Source organism: Lissotriton helveticus, chromosome 3_1 (genome assembly GCF_964261635.1).
Source record: "Lissotriton helveticus chromosome 3_1, aLisHel1.1, whole genome shotgun sequence".
Lineage (NCBI taxonomy): Eukaryota > Metazoa > Chordata > Amphibia > Caudata > Salamandridae > Lissotriton > Lissotriton helveticus.
Genome location: NC_136061.1, coordinates 545,956,189 through 545,977,990, shown reverse-complemented (window position 1 = coordinate 545,977,990; position 21,802 = coordinate 545,956,189). Strand labels below are relative to the sequence as shown.

At 44.2% G+C, this 21,802-nt stretch overlaps 1 protein-coding gene across 1 annotated transcript in view; it reads right to left on the bottom strand.

Moving 5' to 3' along the window:
- Positions 1-21,802, bottom strand: part of MOB4 (MOB family member 4, phocein) — a 122,745-nt gene that overhangs the window by 15,494 nt on the left and 85,449 nt on the right. The window contains 2 exon segments of the mRNA XM_078680442.1: positions 7,206-7,285; positions 21,550-21,636. Of these exon segments, the coding sequence (XP_078536568.1) occupies positions 7,206-7,285; positions 21,550-21,636 (167 nt within the window).

Here is a 21,802-nt window from a genome sequence, read left to right as displayed (position 1 = left end):
AACCTCTCAGAGTTGGCTCCGGGTTGCCACAAGTAAAACGGACATGGGGCACCGCCGATGGCTCCAGCTCATATGGGGGGGCGGTGCAGAGTCTACCCCCCACGGGGAGGGTCGGCATAGATGGGAAGGATGCCGCTGTCAGGATGTCGATGGATGTAGCGCGGCCACCAGGAGCTTCCTCAGAGCTAGACCGCCATCTTGGCCACACACCCCAGAGTTATGGAATTATAGAGCTTTAAAGATGTGCTCCTCCTTACCTGAGGTTTATGGATGAGGGGGTGGTGGTAAAACCTGATCCATCCTTTGTGATTGGTCATAGGTCTCAGGAGGTCATCCTGCCTTCTTTCTTTCCTACTCCTTCTAATTCAGAGGAACAGTTATTAAGTAGTCTTGAAACTAGCTCTTTTGATTTATCTTGACGGGTAACAGCAATACAGAAAGCCTTATTGCATGTTTGTGACTTTTGGACACTCTAGAAGGGGTAAAAGAACATTTATCAACACTCAGAAGATGGTGCAAATCTACTATTCTTTTGACACTGCAGGATCTAGATAAAAGTCTTCCTATCCAGGAAAGATCCAGCAGGGGTAAAGCCACTTCTTGAGCAGAATTTCAGGAAGGATCGTTCAAGAAATTTGGGGAGCAGCCACTTGGGCTTCAGAGCACATTTTTGTGAGACAGTCTTAATTTGGTTTTAAATAGTCAGTTAAATTTGAGCACTGTTGTCTTGAATGCAGATTTAGGAGTACATAATGTATTTTGGGGCTGTACTCTATATTGGATTTATTCGGTTATTTCCTTTTAATGATTCTGTGTGCTGCATTATCAAGGCTTTGGTTCTTTTAGAGTCAAATGGCTTCAGCTGTGGTATACCTCACTTAAAATGACTAGTATTAGGACGAGGAATGTCAGAGAAAAACCTGGTTACTTACCGGTAACCTTTACTGCCCTTGGTCCATCTCACCCGTGTCGCAGTCATTACATGACACACACCCTCCCTACTTTCACCCCTTTGAAAAAGGGGCTTAGGTATTTACAGGAGGAGGCCGAGTGCCAGCCCTCTTTATGAGACCCAGGAAGGGTGGGTGTGGCTGGCTTCAGGATCCTCTTGCCTGGATTCCTGGTGTGAGGTAACATCACCTCCCTTGTAATGACCGTGACAAGGAAAAGAGGGACTTACCGGTAAGTAACCGGGGCACTATCCTAATCATTGAATAGTCAGTAGTTCATGCACAAAAACAGTGCAAAGGCAACCAAGGCACTGGGAAATATGTGGCAAACAGCAGTCAAGTTGCCAGAAAGCATCCAAATAGCCAATGACGCTTCAAGGTATGAGAGAAAGGGCTGACAATATCAATGTCCATCTTCATTAGCATTCTGAATGTGTCAAAGAGGATATGGGTATTTTCAATGCCTAAATGTTCACAAATTATATCTTGGACAATGAGGTACTTTTCAGAGTTATCATCTATGCAACCATTATCACTGGTGCGCTCATGAACATATGGCTAGTTGTCAATGGGCTTAGCTTTGTGTTCACAAAGAGGACGCTTTTCCACAAGCTTAGGATATTAAATAATGGCATATTCAGTAGGAAAAAAAGAAAATTCCACAAACCATAGTGGGAAATGTAGAGGCATCAATGAAGCCAGCATAGAAATCCACTTAGAAGCAGAAAGTATCTTGCTTTCAGGGGGATCATTCAGGGAACATTCTTTAGCCAAGGTTCAACAGTGATGACAATGGCTCCTTCTTCTTCAAAAGAGAACTGTCAATATTATTTTTGGGACTTCCCGCTGCGTTGGTGCGACGAGCCCCTAGATATCCCGGTGTCCGAACCCCTAGATATCCCGGTGTCCTACTACATCGCACAGCCTCTGAAGTCGTCCGTATTAATAATTATGGCCCCCGTCATGGACCGCTTATCCACACAAATTGACCGCTGGATAATGCTTCCCTTGTCAATTGCTGGCAGGATAGATATTGTCACTTGCTTTATTTATTCTTAAATATTCCCATTCCACTTACCACTTAATTTTTTGCTACACTTAGGGGCTTGTTGACAAGGCTGGTCTGGGACGGGGGTGGGTGGGATGGCAGACACTCACAATGCCTTTTTCGCTGGGAGGTTTTACTTGTATTATCTCATAGCCAGGCACACTATGCTGATTTCTGGTACCATCCTGATGCGCGACTACAGTACCCAGGCCCGAGCAATTCCAGGCTCGCCCCCTCTCTGCTATTTTACCTCAGGGTCTCACGAGAACACCAGCGGAAATTCACACATTACAAACCATTTGCTGGGCCTGGGATAGACTGTCAATATTTGAAAGCTGACCGTCTATACTTCCCGCACCTACCTACTATGGGGGCCCCCCGACCACTGAAAGTTTAACACAGAACGCACTCTCCTGCTGCCGACTTCAGGTGGTGGGACATGCGTTTAAGGATGGCCAGGTGTGATCGGTCGCAGACATAGTGGAGAATCGAGACATATCCACACTGGACAAATTTCTTATACACAGAACTAGGGCCTCTCCGATTGCTGCAATACGCACTTCACTGCTGGAGCCGCATGACTTCCCTCCCTTATCCACAATGATTACATCGCCTGATAGCACACATTTGGTCTCCCGGCTTCTACCACCTAGCTCAGGCTCTTCGCCAGGGGGTGGAAGGGCAGCACAGGCAACCTATGATGTGAATCTGGGGAACTCATTGACAGACAAAATGTGGGCATTTTGCTGCGAGCAAAATCACTATATCTCCAACAACTTAAAGCACACATTTCTGCACTTTAAATATATACAAAGGGCTTATGTCACCCAGCATTTCTTGTTAAAATGGATCCCACTAGGTCTGACACCTGCCGGAAATGTGAGGCGCCACGTGCCGACTTTATATCCACCTGGGTTGGAATTGCCCCCCGGTCCTAGCATTCTGGAAAGCGATCTTTGGTCATCTGACGTTAATGGAGGACTCGCCCACCTCACTGCTGGAGTTGTTGGGCTATGTCCGCCCACTCGGGTCAGGGATACGTTGCTTTACTGCTATTACCTTATTGCTGGCCAAGAGGCAGGTTTCCTTGCCCCCCGGACTGTGAAGGCATGGCTGAGAGACCTGATGTACTACAATACCACCAGCGATGTTTATGCAACATCAATACCCCTCGCCTTCCGATCCAAACACATTTAGCAACTACTCCGTTCCTATCTGGTGTTACACCCTGAACACACAGATTAAAATGTTTTCGCACTATTCTTACAAAATGTACCAGCTAGTAAATATTGTAACCCATCAGAGGACAGGGCATTAGTCTTGGTCTCTCCTTTGTGAATGCCGGGTGGGTAAACTCGCGCTCTACAGTGCTAATTACAATTTTAGATTTGAAGGATTTTCCGTGTTTTTAACTCTTTGCCATAAATATATCGCATTAGTCAGGCTGTGTTTCTTAAATGTTAATTTAGTTTCACTTCACTACCTTAGCTCGCAGTTCGAACTCTTTTTAATCTTTGCCAGCAACCCAGCGTTCGACCCCTGCGGGAACCGGAAGTCAACCGGGACCGCATTGCACTGGGGTTGACGCTCTAGGTTCCAGGCACTCCACCAAAATATCTGGCATGCTGGAGTGGCCGCACGCACCAAGGCACGCCAAAGGCAAGCCAGTCTGCGCCCGGAGCGCGGCCAGCGCCAGAACCCCTGCCCAAATTACAGCTTACTCATATGGAAGGCAACAACTGTAAGAGTTACAAAGAAGTAGGTGTGCTCTTCACTTAATATCTCCTCATAACATCATAGGGACAGAGGCTGAGTGTAAGAACTGCTCGTTTAGAATTAAGCATAATATCTGCCAGACCCTTACTTCCATCAATAAACTGAGTAATGGGGGGGATGAACCAGAGCTTGGTACTGACAACAGTGGTGAGAAGGGAGGCAGGGTCGAAGATATACACATGACTAGCAGGGCTTCTAAGGCAACACCTAAGGAGCATTTTAAGTGCCTGTTGCTTAACACTCGTTCTGTAGTTAAGGACAAACATGAACTGGAAGACCTAATTCAACTCTCCACCCCAGATCTAGTCTTTATAACCGAAACCTGGACGGACACGACTTCAATACCAGACTGGAATACTGTCCTACCAGCAGGGTACGCTTTCCACTCACAGGACAGAGGGTCTGAGGGTACGCTTTCCACTCACAGGACAGAGGGTCTGGCAAAGGGGGCGGGATAGCGATTATTTATCGCAATCAATTCAAAATACAAGTGGAGAGGATCTCTGCTCTGCCGGCAGAGGCAATGCACTTTTGTATAAAGTTAAACAACTCTCAGATCTTCCAAGGGATACTGGTGTATCGCCCACCTGGCAGTAAAACTACTTTCCCCTTATACCTCTTGACGCTTCTGGAAACTTATACAGACACGCACTCCCTCACTATTCTTGGGGATTTCAATTATCATCTAGAATCCAAAGCGAATATCGACACTGCTAGGTTACTTGACAATCTGGAGGCTTTTAATCTCAACCAAATTGTATCAGAACCCACCCATCTGGCAGGGCACACGCTAGATGGGATATTTACCAGCAACCCGGACATCACCCTGTCCAGTCTGTTAGTACTCCCATGGACTCGTCACAAGGCTATCTATTTTAGCCTTAAAGCAAAGCAGTTGCACCCCAGTACACAGGCTACATCGACCAAAGTTTTAATTAGGTGGTGGGGCAAACTAAAAGAGGGCGTTTTTGAGTCGGCTCTTGACTCTTTTCCGGCCTTTGCAGCAGCCGACAACAATGGGGCGGCCATGCAGTTTAATAACTGGCAGCTGACAGATGCCGACCAGGTTGCGCCGAAAAAACTTGCGACGGTAAAAAGAGTAAAAATATCGTCGCCATGGTATACCCCAGAGCTTAAAGGTATGCTGTAGAAGCACGGAGCGTCTTTGGAAGTAGGATTACGACATGTCAAAAGAAAGTCACATACAATTGTGCCATTTCTCAATATAAGGAGGCAATTCCAGCCACAAAAAACAGTTCTTTACTACAAAAATCAAGGAGGCAGGAAATTCAACAAAGGAACTTTTTAAATCTGTTAAACTGTTAACTAAACCTCAACATAATAGTGCTTTTAAGCCCCAAACTTTTTGTAATAGCTTAGCGGAATACTTTCAACAGAAGGTGCAAGGGATTTATAACGATTTCCCTATAGCCTCAGAACGTTTGGACTTAAAAACAACGGCAGCACGCCCCCTCTGTAGACTGACTTGTTTTCAGCCTATAAACATTGAAGTAACACAAAAACTCCTACTTTCTATGAAAACAGGCGCACCCACTGATCCGTGTCCCTCTTCTATCATGCATCAAGCAGCTCATACGATCTGTGAACAGCTTACCCCAATTCCGAACCAAGTATTGGCTTCCGTCTGTTATCCAAACATGTGGAAGGCGGCGTCTATCACCCCCCTTCTGAAGAAACCCAGTTTGGACCAAAGCGATTTCAAAAACTATCGACCTATTGCTGGCCTACCAATTGTGGACAAAGTTCTGGAGAAACATCTAAATACAGAGCTGACCGTAGATCTGGACACAAACCATCTGCTGGACGTTTCTCAACACAGTTTCCGTCCACGCCATTCCACCGAATCGGCCCTAATCCTTGCAGCTGAAAAGATCTGCAGGGTAGGACAGGGGTGGGGGGCGGTTCTCGTGCTCCTTGATCTCTCAGCCGCTATTGACACCGTAAATCATACCATCTTGGTGCAGCGGCTGGGGGACATGGGGATACGGGGGACCACCCTGGCCCTCCTGTCGTCCTTCCTAGAGGCAAGAGAGCAAAAGTTGTTTTGGGACAATAGGAGTTCGGTTAGTTTCAATCTCCCATGTGGCGTTCCGCAAGGGTTCGCTCTTTCCCCGACTATGTTCAACATCTACGTCACCCCTCTGGCTAATCTTGTGAGGAAACATGGTTTTGCTCTGGTATCGTACGCTGACGACACTCAACTTGTCATCTCTATTGCCAGTCAGCCAGAGACCGCAGCGGCCAGGTTTCACATCTGTCTCACCAAGATTATGGCTTGGATGAGTCAGAGCTATCTGAAAATCAACACAGATAAGACTGAGGTGATGGAATTCGGGTCAGGCAAGCCCCTGTGGAATCGATCCTGGTGGCCTACGGAAGCTGGTGAATGCCTCCGCCCAGTAGAGAAAGTCAGAAATCTAGGGATTATTTTTGATGGGAAACTGAATTTTGGTCCTCAGGTAAATAGCCTTACTTCATCGTGTTTTCTTCTTTTGAAAACTTTGAGGAAAATTTTCCCATACTTCCTGCAAGAGCTACAAAAGACAGTGATGGTCGCCTTATTTCTATCTAAGCTGGACTATTGCAATGCCCTATTTCTGGGAATTGACAAATGTCAACAGCAAAAACTACAGTCTCTACAAAATGCCGCAGCGAGAGTTCTACTGGGTATCCCTAGAGGACAGCCAACCTCGGCTGGCATTAAATCATTGCATTGGCTACCCATCAAACAACGCATTGAATTCAAAACCCTAAGCCTCGTACATAATGCAATTTATGGCGGGGGCCGAGGACCTACAAGATCTTTTCCCGTTATATGTTCCTCCCCACAATCTTAGGTCAGCCAGTCTTGGTTTTATTAAAGCCACAAAGATCAGGAGGGCGAGATGGGGGAGTAAATCAATAACGCACTGTGTGGCGAAGCTTTGGAACAGTCTGCCACTCCCCAGGAAGCTCGAACCTAACCTTCAGCTCTTCATGAGGGGTCTTAAAACCTGGCTTTTCAAAGCCCTATAGGCCGTCACTATAATGATTCCTTTTCATCCACATGTCAAAGCGCCAAGACACCTCGGCAATCTTGCGCTTTACAAGCATATAAACATAAACATCACACCTGGATTTTTCACTCATGTAACCCTGCATTGCTGTTGTTTTTTAGAGCTTGTTAGCGAATTTGCCATTGATATGTTGCATGCTTTTTGCTGAAGTGACAAGGAAGCAGGTATACACTGTAGGCCATTTTATTTCTTATGTCTGATTTATTCTTAATTAAGTAGACTATCAGTAAAGCTTACAGTCTATATTTCTCTAAAAAGTGTAACATTTAAAATGAAGATTTTAAACATCATAAAAGGTTGGTGTATTATACAGCAAACAAACAGGAAAGAGATTAGATTTATTTTAAGCTTTACCTGCTCGGGAAATATTTATTGCTATTCAGAAGACAAGCAGCCCCATCAAGCGTGTGCCTAGTATAGTCTATTGCAGGACACTATTAGAGAAAAGAGAAGATTCATTTGAATACATCTAAACCTTCTTTGTCACATACATAGTATTTCCTAAACAAATAAGGCATTGCTAGAAAATGGAACATCTATTTTTTTGCCTTTCATATTCAATGCAAAATGTTCTTTCCAGTATATTAATGGCTGTCGTAGGCTATGTGCACAGCCTATCAAGTTCAAAACACAGTACACATTTGTCAATTAAAAATCTGAAGATTGCACTGAAGTAATAACCTGTTCCTTCGGATTCACATACGTAAGAGATCTTATGAGAGATTGTATGGCTCCTGGTGGGAGGCACCTTTCACCTGCAAAAACTGGCAAGGATAGTAGGGTTGGAAATATCATCCACTCATAATTGTTCTAGGTCCATTCCATTACAAAGCCCTACAAACAGCGAAGATTCTACATTTATGCAATGGCCCTGCACACTGAACACACTCCACCAAAACTCAAACAAAAGCTGCACTGGTGGTTGAGCTGCACGACATATTTAGGACGAAACAAACACAAGGAGATGGACGGAGTGCCAGAACATTTAAGACACTCACTCCCAGATCTGGGTTGATTACATCATTCTTTAGCTCACTATGCCACCTCAGTTCCGACCCAGCTATATGCAAATCAGCCTTGACCCTGTGCCTCATGGGAACAGTCCAGCCCAAACAGCAAAGCAAGGTCTTCCCTTAACTGGAAACAAGTATTCTGGGACCGGTTTCAAGGTAACACCCCTCATCAGCCAGGCTAGCTTGAATCCAGTGGCAAAGTGAGCAAGGGACCCACGTCTGGGCATACCCTGCCAACGTAAGGCGAACAAAGCAAACACCAGGATATGATGGACAGAGTACAGAAACACTTTAGACACTCACTCCCAGTCACAGATCTGGGTTGAATCCATCATCGTTCTTTTGCTCACTTTACTACCTCAGTTCAGACCCAGCTATATGCTAATCAGTCTTGAACCTGTGCCTCAGGGGACATCTTTAGGACGCACAGCTTCAAGATTACAGAATTAAAACACTAGCCGATCAGTTTGGAGCACAAATTGCAAATTTCTGGGTTGCGTTCAGCCGAGACAGGCACTTTTTAAAATTACAATTACGACACACGTATGGGGAATTCCAATTGCGCAATGTCTAGGTCATATTGTTTTTGATAAAGGACAACAAGACTTCATGGTTATTTGGTCCACTGGACAAGTAGGCACAATCCCCTACAGAATATGCCTTTTAACATCCAATATACAGCAAGATGGATCTGAGAGAGTGGACGATCTTCAACTCAAGCAAGATGTGTATCCTTATGTACAAGTAATTCCATCTTATATACATCATTCATTATTGCAAAGGTTTTACTATGAGGTTGAGAACTCTAAAGAAATGTTTTGAGCTCAGCCTGCATTACTGACAAACAAGTTACTTACCTTCTGTAATGCCTTACCTGGTAGAGACGATCTAGCTGGCGATTTCTAACCTTAAAATTATCCCCAGGCATCAGACTGGATCCGGAAATTTTTCTTGAGCAGTACCTCTGCACGACGGTAGCGGTCGTCATTTGGCTCAGCGTGGGATTGTCTGCACCGAAGAGATGCACGAGGTGCCTATATAGCCACTACCCCAGCGTGTGGACGTCAGTTACTTTCACAACTTTCCACACCAGAAACGTGGAGCCACGAAGTACATTGACCAGTGGTGTGGAAAACTAGAGCCCTGAAAGGGGAAATCCATTCGCAGAGCTGGGAGGATGGGTGGGTCAGTAAGGAATATGCAGCTAGACAGATAAGGCGTTAACAAAAGTAACATGTTCATCTGATAGAGACTTCTAGCCGGAGATTACTTAGCTTAGAAAATATACTCAAGCAAAACCTCCCTGCAGGTGGGTCGGTAGACCAATTTTCACAAGATAAAGTTCTGCAGGACCAATTTGGCAAAGTGCCCATCTCTACAGACCGGACTGTCCAGAAAGTAGTGTTTGGTAAATGTGTTCAGGTAAAGCCCACGTTGCTGTCCGGCAGATGGCTAGGACCGGGACTCTGCAAGCCAACGCAGTGGTTGCAGCTTTAACTCTGGTGGAATGAGCAAGTAAACACTCAGGGAGCCGATTCCTAGCCAATGCGTAATAGATTTTAATACAGAGCACGATCCATTGTGAGATGGTCCTCTATTGTACAGCCTGTCCTTTCTTCGCTCCAACATACTCCATGAAGAGTTGGTCATCCATCCAGAACTCATGTGTGTGTGCAGTCAAGGTACAAAACCAATGCCGGTGAAGTTGCTCCTCTGCTTTGGAGGGATGAGACGAAGCGTAAAAAGTAAGCAGAGGGAAGGATTGGCATACGTGAAATGGAGTGACCAATTTTGGGAGAAAGCATGCTCTCATACAAAGCACCAGTTTGTCTCCTTAGATGTTCAGATAAGGAGGCTTGGATTACAAGGACTGAAGCTCCCTGACCCTTCGGGCAGATGCCACGGAAAAGGCAATCTTAATGGTAATGAGCCTGAGCAGACAATTGTGTAGGAGCTCAACGCACATAAGGAAAGTGAAAATGAGATTGAGGTCCCACTGGGTCATAATACAGGGAGAAGGTGGAATTAAATGTAAACCTTTCAGAAACTTATTTACAATAGGGGATTTGAAGAGGTGTGGCAGATTAGGCAACTGCAGAAAAGCTGAAATGGCAGAAAGAGTGCCCAGAGCACAGTCCTGTTAGGCAAGCAAAAGGATGAAAATGAGAAAATGAGAAAGTGGGACAGAAAGGGGATCACTTTGTCTTTCTGTACACCATGCTACAAATTCTCCTCAACTGCAGGCGTACACAATCTTGGTAGAGGGGCACCTGGCTGCCAAGATAACATTACAGAATTCTGGAGGAAGGTTGAGAGCTGTCAACTGTCACCGCTCAATTTCCATGCAAGAAAGCGGAGCGCCGACAGGTTCGGGTGGAGAACCCTCACCTGCTGCTGTGACAGAAGATCCTCCTGAAGGGTCAGTCTGATCGGGGGACTGATGGCCAAGCTCAAGAGCTCGGGATACCAGACTTCAAGTGCCCAATCCAGAGCTACAAGGATGACTTGGGCCCGGTTGTTCCTGATCTTCTTTAGAACTCTGGGCAGGAGTTTTCTGGGCAGGAAGGAGCACAGGAGGCCTGAGCTCCACTAGAGACAAAAAGGATCCCTGAGCAAGAGCCGCTTTGAAAACTCCAGCATACAGAACTGCTGACATTGCACTGTTTCATCGGTGGCTAGCAGATCTAACCAAGGCTCTCCCCACTACTGAAAGAGACCTTGCAACACCTCCAAATGAAGACGTCCTGCATAATCCATGAGGGATCTGCAGCGGAGTTTGTCTGTTCAGGTAGCCTGCCAGATGTTGAACCCCCAAGGAATCGCCATACTGTTCCAGCCATACCCAGAGACGCAGAGCCTCTTGACAATGGTCAAAGACACCACCCCGACCAGTTTGTTGCAGTACCATATGGCTGTGGTGTTGTCTGTGAACACTTGCCCTAGCCTTCATCTGGATGGTGGGTAGGAAAGCTTTCAATGCCAATAATTTCACTCAGAACTCCAATAGGTTGATGTGGAGTCCTGATTCTGCTGGAGACCAGAGTCTTAGGATCTCAAGCTCTCCCATATGGCCGCCGCCCCATCCCAGGAGTGTCGCATCTGTCACTACTCTCAAAATCAGGTTGGGGAAGGGAGAGGAGTCTGCCGCTGCCCCAATCACGGTTCGTAAGTCACCAATGCAGGTCCTTTGCAGTTCCTTTCAAGATTTGGACTAGGTCGAAGAGATTCCCCTGAAGCTGCACCCACTGAAACTTCAGGTCCCACTGCAGAGCCCGCATATGCTAATGTTCCTGCATCACTAGCAGGATGCAGGAGGCCATGAGGGCTTGCAGCCTGCAAGTCAGTCCAACCGAAATCCAGGATAGAGGCTGAAACATCGGTATAATAGTCTGAATATCCTGGACTCGCCATTTGGGAGGATAGGCCCTAAACTGCACTGTGTCCAGAACAGCTCCGATAAAAGGAAGAGTCAGAGAGGGAGTCAGCCGTTAAGACAATCTGCAATATCCACCGGTCTGATGTTTTGGACTGGCAATAGAACAGGTGAAGCGAATCATGCCAACCACTGGGTGTCCATGATGGTAAATGGGCAGACTAGGAGAGTTCGGAGGCTGCTGTGGGGGGGGGGTGGACTGACTAGATTGGTGGCTACCTGACCCACAGGGCCACGCAGAGGTTGGAAAGCGTGTGTGCTGTGGTGGCTGGGCAGGTAATGATGCCGCTGTACATCCCTTCAGTGACCAGGAAAGGAGTAAACGGAGGATTGAGGGTGTAGATGGTCTATGGAAAGGCTGAAAGATCTGGCTGTAGCCCTACTGACCTTAAAGCGCTCAAGTGCCAAATCCACCTTGTCTCTGAAGAGAACTGAACCATCAAAGAGCAAGTCCATGAGTTTTATCTGGACATCCCCCAGAAAAGCCAGTAGTACTCAACCAGGCATGACGCTGCAGGGCCACTGTCGACGAAACCACTCTGCCTAGTGAGTCGGTGGTGTCTGGTCCACATCTAATGATGAACTTAGCTGCATCCTCCACCGTCGGTTACAGCATGGGAGAGGATGACCCGGGCCTCCTCCAGGATCGTAGGCAGCACCTGCGCAACTGTATTCCACGGAGAGTGGAAAAAGCAGCACCACAAGCTAAGGTCCAGGACTTCAGCCACCCTTCGCACCACCACTGCAAATGAAGATCCCTCCTCTGTAGGCACGGTAGGGGGAGAGAGCATGCCACTATCTTTGGATGTGTCCAGTTCACTAGCTTCACTCAAATCCAGTCCAAGGAGTCATAATGATGGTGTTATTCATGGTTTTCATGGTCCAGTGACACCTCCCATTCCTCTCAGAGTACTAGCCAATAGGAATAGGGTTCAGGCCTGGAAGGCATGGCTCGAGTCGGTGCAAGAGTAAGTGCGGTTGATGCCCTGCGGCTCATGTCAGAGGCAGGATGGCACCGCCGGGAGCATCGTCCTTGGCACCCGGGCAAGGAAGGTCGACATTGCATGACTGACATCAATTCAGATCCATCTGTGGATCCCTGGGGCCTGACAGGCATCCAGGCCGGAGCAGTCAGCCTCTCTACAGAAGGGGCCCCTCCCAAAGGTGCACCATAGGGAATAGGCCGCTCCAGTAGGAGGTTCATTGCCTCGTAAAACTCTACCAACTAGGCAGGGGTCGCCACAGCTCCCGGAAACTCTGGGAGGCTTGGAGCCGGTCCAGGCGCTGCCTCAACCACAGAGCCAGGCTTGGAGTGACGCTCCCTTGTCCTGTCGGATGACAGATGAGGTGAAGTCGAAGCAAGCTTGGACGAATTCTTGTGGCTGAACTTACCCAAATGACAAGACTACTTCGAGTGCGTAGAGCTCCTCAGACTCTGCAATTGCTGCTGGGACCATCCTCTCGACCAGGATCTGGATCATTGCACGCCGAGCAGTCAGGAGAATCAGGGACCGCTCATGCAAGGCCTTTGGGTGCATGGCTCACCAATCGGAGTAGGTCTTCGGGTCGTGCTCAAGGCACTAGATGCATATAGGGTGTGGGTCCATCACTGACATCGAGTAGTGACAGGCACCGCAGGGCTTTAAGCCGGCCTTCTTGAATAACATATCCTGCAACACCAGGAGGAAAAAACCTCAAAGCACTTCGACAAAATGTTGAAAAAAAGTAGTAATAAATTGCTTAGGGTTAACTCTTTCCAGATCTGTGCTACCTGGTGCAGAAATAAGGAATGCTAGAGTGGTGCCTATATAGGCCCCACACACATCATTTCTGACACTGCCAACACCACACGGAGCCGAATGATAACATCTACAGGCGCGCAGGCGTACTGCTCAGGAAAAATTACCGGATTCAGTCTAATGCCTGGGGATAATTTTAAGGTAAGGAATCTGCAGCAAGACGTCTCCATCAGATAGAAGCTTCAGTATAAATATGTGAACTCACATTTGCAAAATGTAACAATTTGGAGATACTTTATAATGCTTCCAGAATACTACCTCACATTACACAACTACATGCAGAATCCTGAAAACGGGGTTGGTGAATGTTTGCTATCAATATGGAAAGTGTCCAAAATAATTAGCAAAAGTTTTGCTAAAATACTGTGCAACTTTAGATGCAGTTTCTTAGCTACATAATTGAGTAAAACGTTTTAAGGATGCCAGTATTAAAAAAAAAATGTGTAAAATCATTAAGGCAACACAGAAGTAAATTGGGGGCCCAATTCTTACAGAAAGTCTCAAAGGTTCACCCACAGGGATATGTACTTGATTTAGGACTTTTAGTAAGTCTAAAAAATTTACAGAGGTAGCCCTGGTAACAATACTCTTAGCAGACTTTAGTGACTTCTATTTTCACATCAGCCTTCAAGTGAGGGAAGAGAATTGGTCTAAGATTCCACGTATCCCGTGGCTGAATTACGTGAAGATAAGTTTGGAAAGGCTGGGTCGGGGGGATCTATTCTGTAATCCTGACTCCATTGTAAAGAAGGATGTGGAAGCAATTTATTAGAGAGGAATATGGAAAGAGAAGCCAAGGAGGTTGAGAAATCCAGTGTACGTACACACATTATGCTTAAAACAACCCCTAGGACAGAGAAATCCCTCATGGGGTCTCTGTCTACGCATGACAAATTTCTGCTAACCAGGTTTCGGTTGAACCTCTTTCACCTCCTACTTGCTAGACCCAAATGTTTTTTTAGAGGCATGGTGGCAGCCTCCTGTGGCTGCGACAATCAGTCTCCGCAGGATATGCTGCATTTTATGTTTTTATGTAATTTTTATGCTTTCCCTAGAAAACATTTCCTGGTCCCAATTTTAAAAAGAATGAATTTTAACCAGGCTCTACCCGCACTGATGTATTTGCAATTACTGAAGGAAGACCGTTTACCTTTTATACTGTTTTTTTTTTTAAAAGCTTGTGTTAATTACAGGAACCATATGGATCAATAATGCATGCCTTCCTCTGACCTTTTTTTCATTATTTATTATCTTTTTTACTATTGTAATTCTGGCGCTCTTCTATTGATCAAGCACAGATTGTTTTAATTGTTTTATTGTTGTGTAACTTTTATGGTTTTTATTATAAAACCGAATAAAGTTTTTTTAATTGAATTGGTCTAAGATTGAACTTAAGACAATGTAAGTTTGCTTATTTATGCGCACAGACTCCTATGGCGTTCCACCCCTAGAACTACCTTCACGCTACTTCCAGGCAGGAGTCATAGTTTTGCAAAATGGTGGCAAAACCGAGCAATGCTAGAAGCCAAACCAGGATATATAAAGTACGAGCTCCGACATGGCTATTTTCAGAGCTCTGAAGTCACCTCACTGCATTGACCCAAAAGGGAGAAGTGGTTTGTTTTTTTACAGGGTAAGTAGGTGTATAAAGCATCCCATCCCATGAACAAGTGTATACTTTATAAAGTGCCACACCCGTGTGACATATACTACACAGGAGCGGCGTGTGTCGATGAAAGGAGGTGGGGTGGGGGGGCTCAGAGAACGAGAGACCACAGAGACGAAAGAAAAAGTAATTAAATGACTTACCTGCACCCTCCATGATTGCGCCACGTCATGCTCTTTTGCCGACCTCTCCTTTCCACTGCCAGGAAGCACAAGCTTCCAGCCTGCCCTCCGGCCAATCCTGAAGCTGGTATTGTGAGAGCGGCTTCAAGATTGGCCTGACCGCCGACGATTTGCACTCAAGGACAGACTGGGAGCCTGTGCCTTCTCTCTCCAATCCCTGCAATGCAGCTACTCTGAATTTACTTGGATGTAGGAATACGAGTTTTAGGTGTGGGCTATATGGGAAGTGCTTCAAGTTATACATGTGTGCTTTCGTTCCTACAATATGAAGTTTAGTATAACAAAATGAGTGCTTAACAGGACACCTAAGCATATAGAGCACTAATGTGTTGGTGGAAGAATGATTGTAAATGCAATACGGTTATGTACAAAGTGGTTCGTACTGTGCAAGTATGGCAGAGGCTGCTCTTTGAATGTTGTTTTGGAGAATGTGCAGCACGTGTGTACACAATGAAATAAAGGATTGTAAGCGAAAGCTGGGCATGTCTTGTGTTCACGATCTGAGGGAGATTTCCTCAAATTTGAGACAAGTACTATCCTCAGTTGGTTCTTGCAATCTTAGCAATACTGACTGGTTTTGTCTCAAGGTTGTGCGAAGTGTTATCACTGATTTAAAAAGAGCAGTCTACAGGGTTTTTTTTCCAATTCCAACAGATCTTGGATGTTTTCTTTGCAAGTCTGCCTAAGTTTGCTGCCTGTCTAGTGAAAAGCAAACAAGGAGATGATGGACGGAGCGCTGAAACTTTTCAGACACTCACCCCCAGTCACAGATCTGGGTTGAATCCATCATCGTTCTTTAGCTCACTTCACCCACCCCAGTTCAGATCCTGCCATATGCAAATCAGTCTTGACCCTAGTCCTCATGGAATAGTCCAACCCGAACTGCCATGCCAGGTCTTCCCTGGACCGGAAACAAGCACCTTGGGATCAGTTCCAGGCTAACAACCCTCATCAACTTCAGCCATGTTAGCTTGAATCCAGTGGCAAAGTGAGCAAGGGATCCACGTCTGGGCAAAGCAAACACAAGGAGATGATGCACGGAGCGCTGAAACTTTTCAGACACTCACCCTCAGTCTAGAGAAGACCAATACTTTTCTTCTTGTATGAAGAGGCGGTCAACCGAGACGTGCCATCATGGCCAGAGAGGTTTATTCTATGAACGTCTGTACAGCTTTTCTATGATGGAGGATGACTCCATGCAATAAATTACACTTTGGTGCATGCAGAGCCTTGAAAGCTGTGCATCTGGCCACTGGGTCAGTGAACTGCTTATCAAATAAGATATGGTGCCAAAGACAGAAGTTTAGTAGTGGTCTTGCTGATACATTTTGTATTCTCACAATAGTCAGGTGTCCAGGTAGAATCCATTTGCAAAGCCAAAATGAGACATGACAAGGGGGACTGTAGCCTGGATCTTTTGAGGGGCACCTAGAAGTGACAAAATACACCAAAGAAATTGCATGGAGAAGGCTAATCTTGTCACATGGTTCATTTAGAAAATCAGGACAGGTGGAAACCATATCACTTAAGGGTTGTCATGTTCACAAGTATCTCTGGTGGTGCAGATCGTTGCAAGCTGATAGTTTTTCATTATGGACATGGTTAGTATCACTGTTTTGAGCGTGTTGCCTTTAAGGCAGCACTACAGCATCCATTAATCAATGGCTCAGACGAAGTTACCTATTCTACAGAGATTAACGTTGTTTGTGAATGCTAGCTATAGGATGATCAGAGTGTTCATAGCTAAGATGTAAGTTACAAACACAGTAGTCCCTGACAGGGAATCAGTACAATATTGTGGGTGTCCAGCCAGACAGTGTGATTTTAATAATATTTCAGTTTGCAAAGAAGGATAGAGTGGGACACAATCTTGCATCAACGCAAAACATAGAACACAAGTAACAAAGGCGCAGGCAGGACAAAAGGTGTGCATGTTATACAAAAAACTAAACAAGCTAAGATAGGCAACACGGTTACACAAATAATTTGAATTGTGTTTACGGTGTACATTAGGTAGACGGTGTTTCGATTCGCTATAACCAAAACTGGGATCATCAGGACAAAGTTACATGCCTGAGAAAGATTTGCTGTGCGTGGTTGCACAGGGGTAAGCCGTCTGGATAGGACCGTGATCGGTTGCGGCATACAATTGGCGCGCAAGGAAGGTAAAACCACTTTGCATGGACTCAAGTTCGCCAATTGGCTGAACTAAGCGAGGTCACACCCAGATGATTGTCAACCCAAGTTGAATAATGCAATTAGTGAACCGCGTTGGCGAGTCCACTACGGGACCTGCGGCGCTAGGGGAAGGCGCAATGACCAGTGATGTGGATCAGTTCTGAACTGATCCAAGTAGAAAATTGAAAATACTGAACTGTGTTGGCTAGTCCAGTGCAGGACCAGCAGCGCTGGAGAAAAGGCACAGTGACCTGAATATCCAAAGGTGTCCGGGTGAGCTTGATGAAGGAGGTGTGTAGTATCATATTTTGAAGTGTTGGACTAAGCATGATTGGTGCTGATTAAGGCACTAAAGAGGAATGGTGTGATGAGAGAGTCAAGTTACTCAAGAATAGGGACAAACATGGAAGGAATGTAGAGGCACAGCCAGATGTTATTGGATCCGACTAGGAAATAGGGAGATCAACTAAAGAATGATTTTTCATTTCAAATTTTCTCTAGCTTCAGTATCGTGGAGAGATGATTGACTGTTTCAAAAAGAAGAGGGCTGATCTAATAGCAGACGATTTGCAAATCCATTTCAATTTAAAGAGCTATTCAGATTATCGTAAAAGAAAATAGGAGAGGATTCTGGCCTCTCTTTAAAAGAACCTAATTTGAGGGTTTGAAAATGCTTTGTTTTCCTATTTAAGTAGCAGATTTTAATGAAAACTGATCTTTTGATTAGTTTCCCCTAAGAGGATAATCAAAATTTGTTTGTAGGTTTGCAGGATAGGTTCTTTGATTTAAGGGAGTAGTTGGAGGACTATGGTCCTTGAGAGGAGAGCTACTTGAAGGTTTGTGCAGGGCTTAGGCTTGATGCCGGTCATGTCAGTTCCTTAATCTGGTTAGCGGTGGGCTAGATGTCAGAAGTCTTGTATGCATCTTCTATTATAAACAGTTTGTAATTGGATTACAGAAAGCCTGAGAATGGTAAATCTTTGAAATGGTATTCTTGGGATGCAGAATTCTGTGAGTTCCTAGTTAGGCAAAGGAGATAAGGCAGGGACAGTGGTGCCTTTCTGCCTCCTTGATGGACTCTTAGTGGATACTGTTAAGTTTTGGAAACTGAATTTGTCATGCCAACTGTATGATTTGATCGGTTATGAAGCGTAATGATTTAGGTGTCTTTTACACTCATTGCTATTAAGTATATAGGGTAGTTGTGTGGGTGACTTGCGATGAATGGTTCTCCCAAAGCCTTTGATGAGCCAGTTGTAGAGCTGATTCACTGGTGTTACTTGGTCAGGAAATAGGATTATATTTAAAGATGTCACATAGGGAGAAGTTGAAATTGCTTCACCATCAACAGGATGACTGGTTGATCCTCATTGCAAAAGTGGCAGTTCTAGTGGGGACGGTAATTAAAAAAACAGAGATTACATTTGCTATAAATGACAGAGAGGTTTCTTTGTACGGTGTCAAAAAGACTACAAGTGGAGTCTGGCCAGCAGTGTGTGGAGGCACAGAAAAACTTGAAGCTGAAGACTTCAGAGTTTTGTGGTGGATTTTGAAAGCCTCTCCTCAAGATTCAATGTATAAGGAGTAATGTTTAGTAAATGAGTTTCTAGAGGAAAATCATGCAGCAGAACAAAGATCTTTAATGGGGACATTGTAGATAAATGCCATACTCACTTTTGTCATACTGAGTATGCTATGGCTTAATTTCTGAAGTTGAAACAGCTAAGACGTAGCACAGATTATTTGTACAATCAACCTTGATACGGCTCCTTTTATAGCTGCAGATCCTCTGAAAAGTGTTGTATGTCCGACAAAAAACTCTTGCTTTCTCTTTACCGACTTTATGTCCTTTATGTAATCAATAACCAGCCTCCTGATATGTGAGGACTTTTCATGTGGTGCACTTGGAAGTTGCAAAAAAGCTCGATGCATTTGCAAATTTCAAAATGCCTTTTATTCTTATAAATGTTTAAATTGGTTTCGTTTACATTTGACTAACTCTACACAAAGTGATTTAATTTTCAGTTTTTAAAGTTAAGGGTTTCATAAGGATTAGTTGCAAGTGAAAATTACTGAAACCTCCCAGAACAACAATGTTTAAAATATAGTCTGATGTACAGGCGTATGTGGAGAACATATTTTGACTGCTCTTTCAAAAAACCTCTTCATAACTGGTAGTTAAGACTTGTTACCCAGACACCATTCATGTGTAAAAAGGCAAAAGTAAATAAAGGAATCGTTATAGATGTTTGACTAGGATTACAAATGTGCAAGTTATTTAATAACTAATATTGTGTTTTGGTGCATGTATACGATTTACACACGCCATCTATTTTGCCAGATAATACTTCTATGGTGCAGGCCTTTTTGCATCTTTTATATTCATGTGACATCATACATTCAGTTCGAACAATGATTTTTAGTTCTAGATGACACATGGATGCATTATAAATTATGTGTACCTCTTCATAAAAAACAAGAATGATTGTAGGGATGGACTAGTTAGTTGTCGGAGTGTGGTTACGCTTGAGTGAAAGAATGTATATATAAAAACAATTATTTCATTATTCAAGGTTTTAATCAAAATATATGCATTTTTTTTTATCAGTTACATCCCTTTAAAGTCCCTATTGCGACAAAGCCAGACGGTGGACAAAGGAAGTTTCTGAATAAATTTACAATGCATTTCGAAACAAAACGAAGAGTAAAGCATCTTGACCTCACACATATTTTCTTTTGGACTCTTGTTTATTTTAGTAAAATTATTTTCCCTAAAATATCACCTTTACCAAGTGCAAACTAGTCGCAAGTATGTATGCCCTTGAGGTAAAAGTCACATATTCGAACTAAGATGCTGAGAACCATGCTGATAGATTGAAGCATTTGGAATCTGCATCACATTTACCTTTGTGCCGTAAGCATATATGAAAGCACTTAGTCTTGCACATGCACTACTTGGACATGTCTAAGTTATTGAGGACCATGGCTGTTGAACACAGTGTGGCATCAGAAGTATCGTGGTTAAATGTGAAACTTTGGACAGGTCCAGTGAGCTTGGATCTGAGTCACTGCAAAATCGAAGAGGCTTTATTAGGTTTATTTCTCTGGACGACAGTGTCAGGAAGGAGCAGCGGCATGATAACATCTCTCATGGCACTCAGGTCTGACGCTAAGAAATTAATTAGAACTCTTCATGTAACTATCTCTGGTAAACCTGAAATTCAAACAAAATGTTGTCTACAACACCAAACGTAACATAAATTATGCAAGCAGTCTGAGAACCACTCTCCCCTCAAGAATACATGAAAAGTGCACAAATTGTGGGAAGAGCTCCCTTCCAGTGTCCCATGCACTGTTACAAAGGAAATCTGCAAGAAATATCTTAGGTCTGGGGTTGAAGATATGAGTCTCTAAGAAGCACGTGCAAGGGTGCCAAAAGGCAATGTGTAAGTCATAGTTCTCCCTCCCCCCCAACAAACTCCTTTTCGGATGAATGGCATAGGCGCCATAGTGGTTACCAACTTAGCTTTACACCTTGCAAGAAGATTTGGATCCAAGGAACACCATTGCTTTTCTTTCGATTTTCAGTGCCAGTACATCCTTCTTGAATTGCAGTGCATTGATAGATAAATCATAATCTGTTACGATGCACCCTTGTCATGCAATTTAATGTCCATCTTATAAGCCCAAGCAAAACACAAACGCCACTGCGGCTATAGGCTGTATTCTTGTCCATTGTCAAAAATGTGACAGAGTACATGAAATGCAAAACGTCTTGAATGACAAGACTGATCAGTCAATGGATTAATTCTCAAAAGGATGCAAAAGCTCATTCATACATCAAGATGCTATGCCTATTTATCGACCTGCTCCTCCGTCACCTTTTATCAAGTTGAAGGGTGAAGGAGCTCCAAAGTGTAGCCCTTAGTGGAGAGCTTAAAATCCCCACCACTTCCTAAAAGAACAGTATTGATTACAGATAATACAGGGATATAATCTAAAAAAATAAGGCCTTCCTTTCCTCAAACTCTTGAACACCCAACACTGCATACTGCAGTGAGCTTTTTGAGCAGCAACCACCTAATTGTGGCAGTGTCCCAGACCTTAAAACCAGAGATTGTTAAGCAGCATTGGTAGGTGGGATTCATGTGTAAACACATGGTGCTATCATACAGAACATATTGATAGCGATTTTCACTGAGTGTCACTAGAACATGGTCTGCTGAGGAATATCGCATTGTCTAGTTTCAATTAAAAGAACTAAATTAGTGTAACACAAGACGACACAGCAAACACAAAGTATATAATCAATCACGTAATTTTGCTTCAAAATAAAATAAATAATATTTTAATTGTGACTATCATTGTTGCATGAAATACATGTATCATTTCCATCTATAAACATTTTATAATACATACGTCTTTACCTCCTTTGGAGTTTTGTGAGCTGCACAAAGGAAAATCCACTGTTCAGTTGCAGTCATCTGAGTGCATGTGTCTGGATGACATTCACTCTGCAAAGACAAATTTACAAATTGCACTAGGTAACTTTGATGTCTCAAAACAAATTACATGAATGTGAAACACCCAGTGAATTTCTATATTCCAAGGCCAGAGTTACATTTTTTTGTCTTATGCTTGAACATTTATGAGAAAGCCGCTATTAAGTCATTAATACAA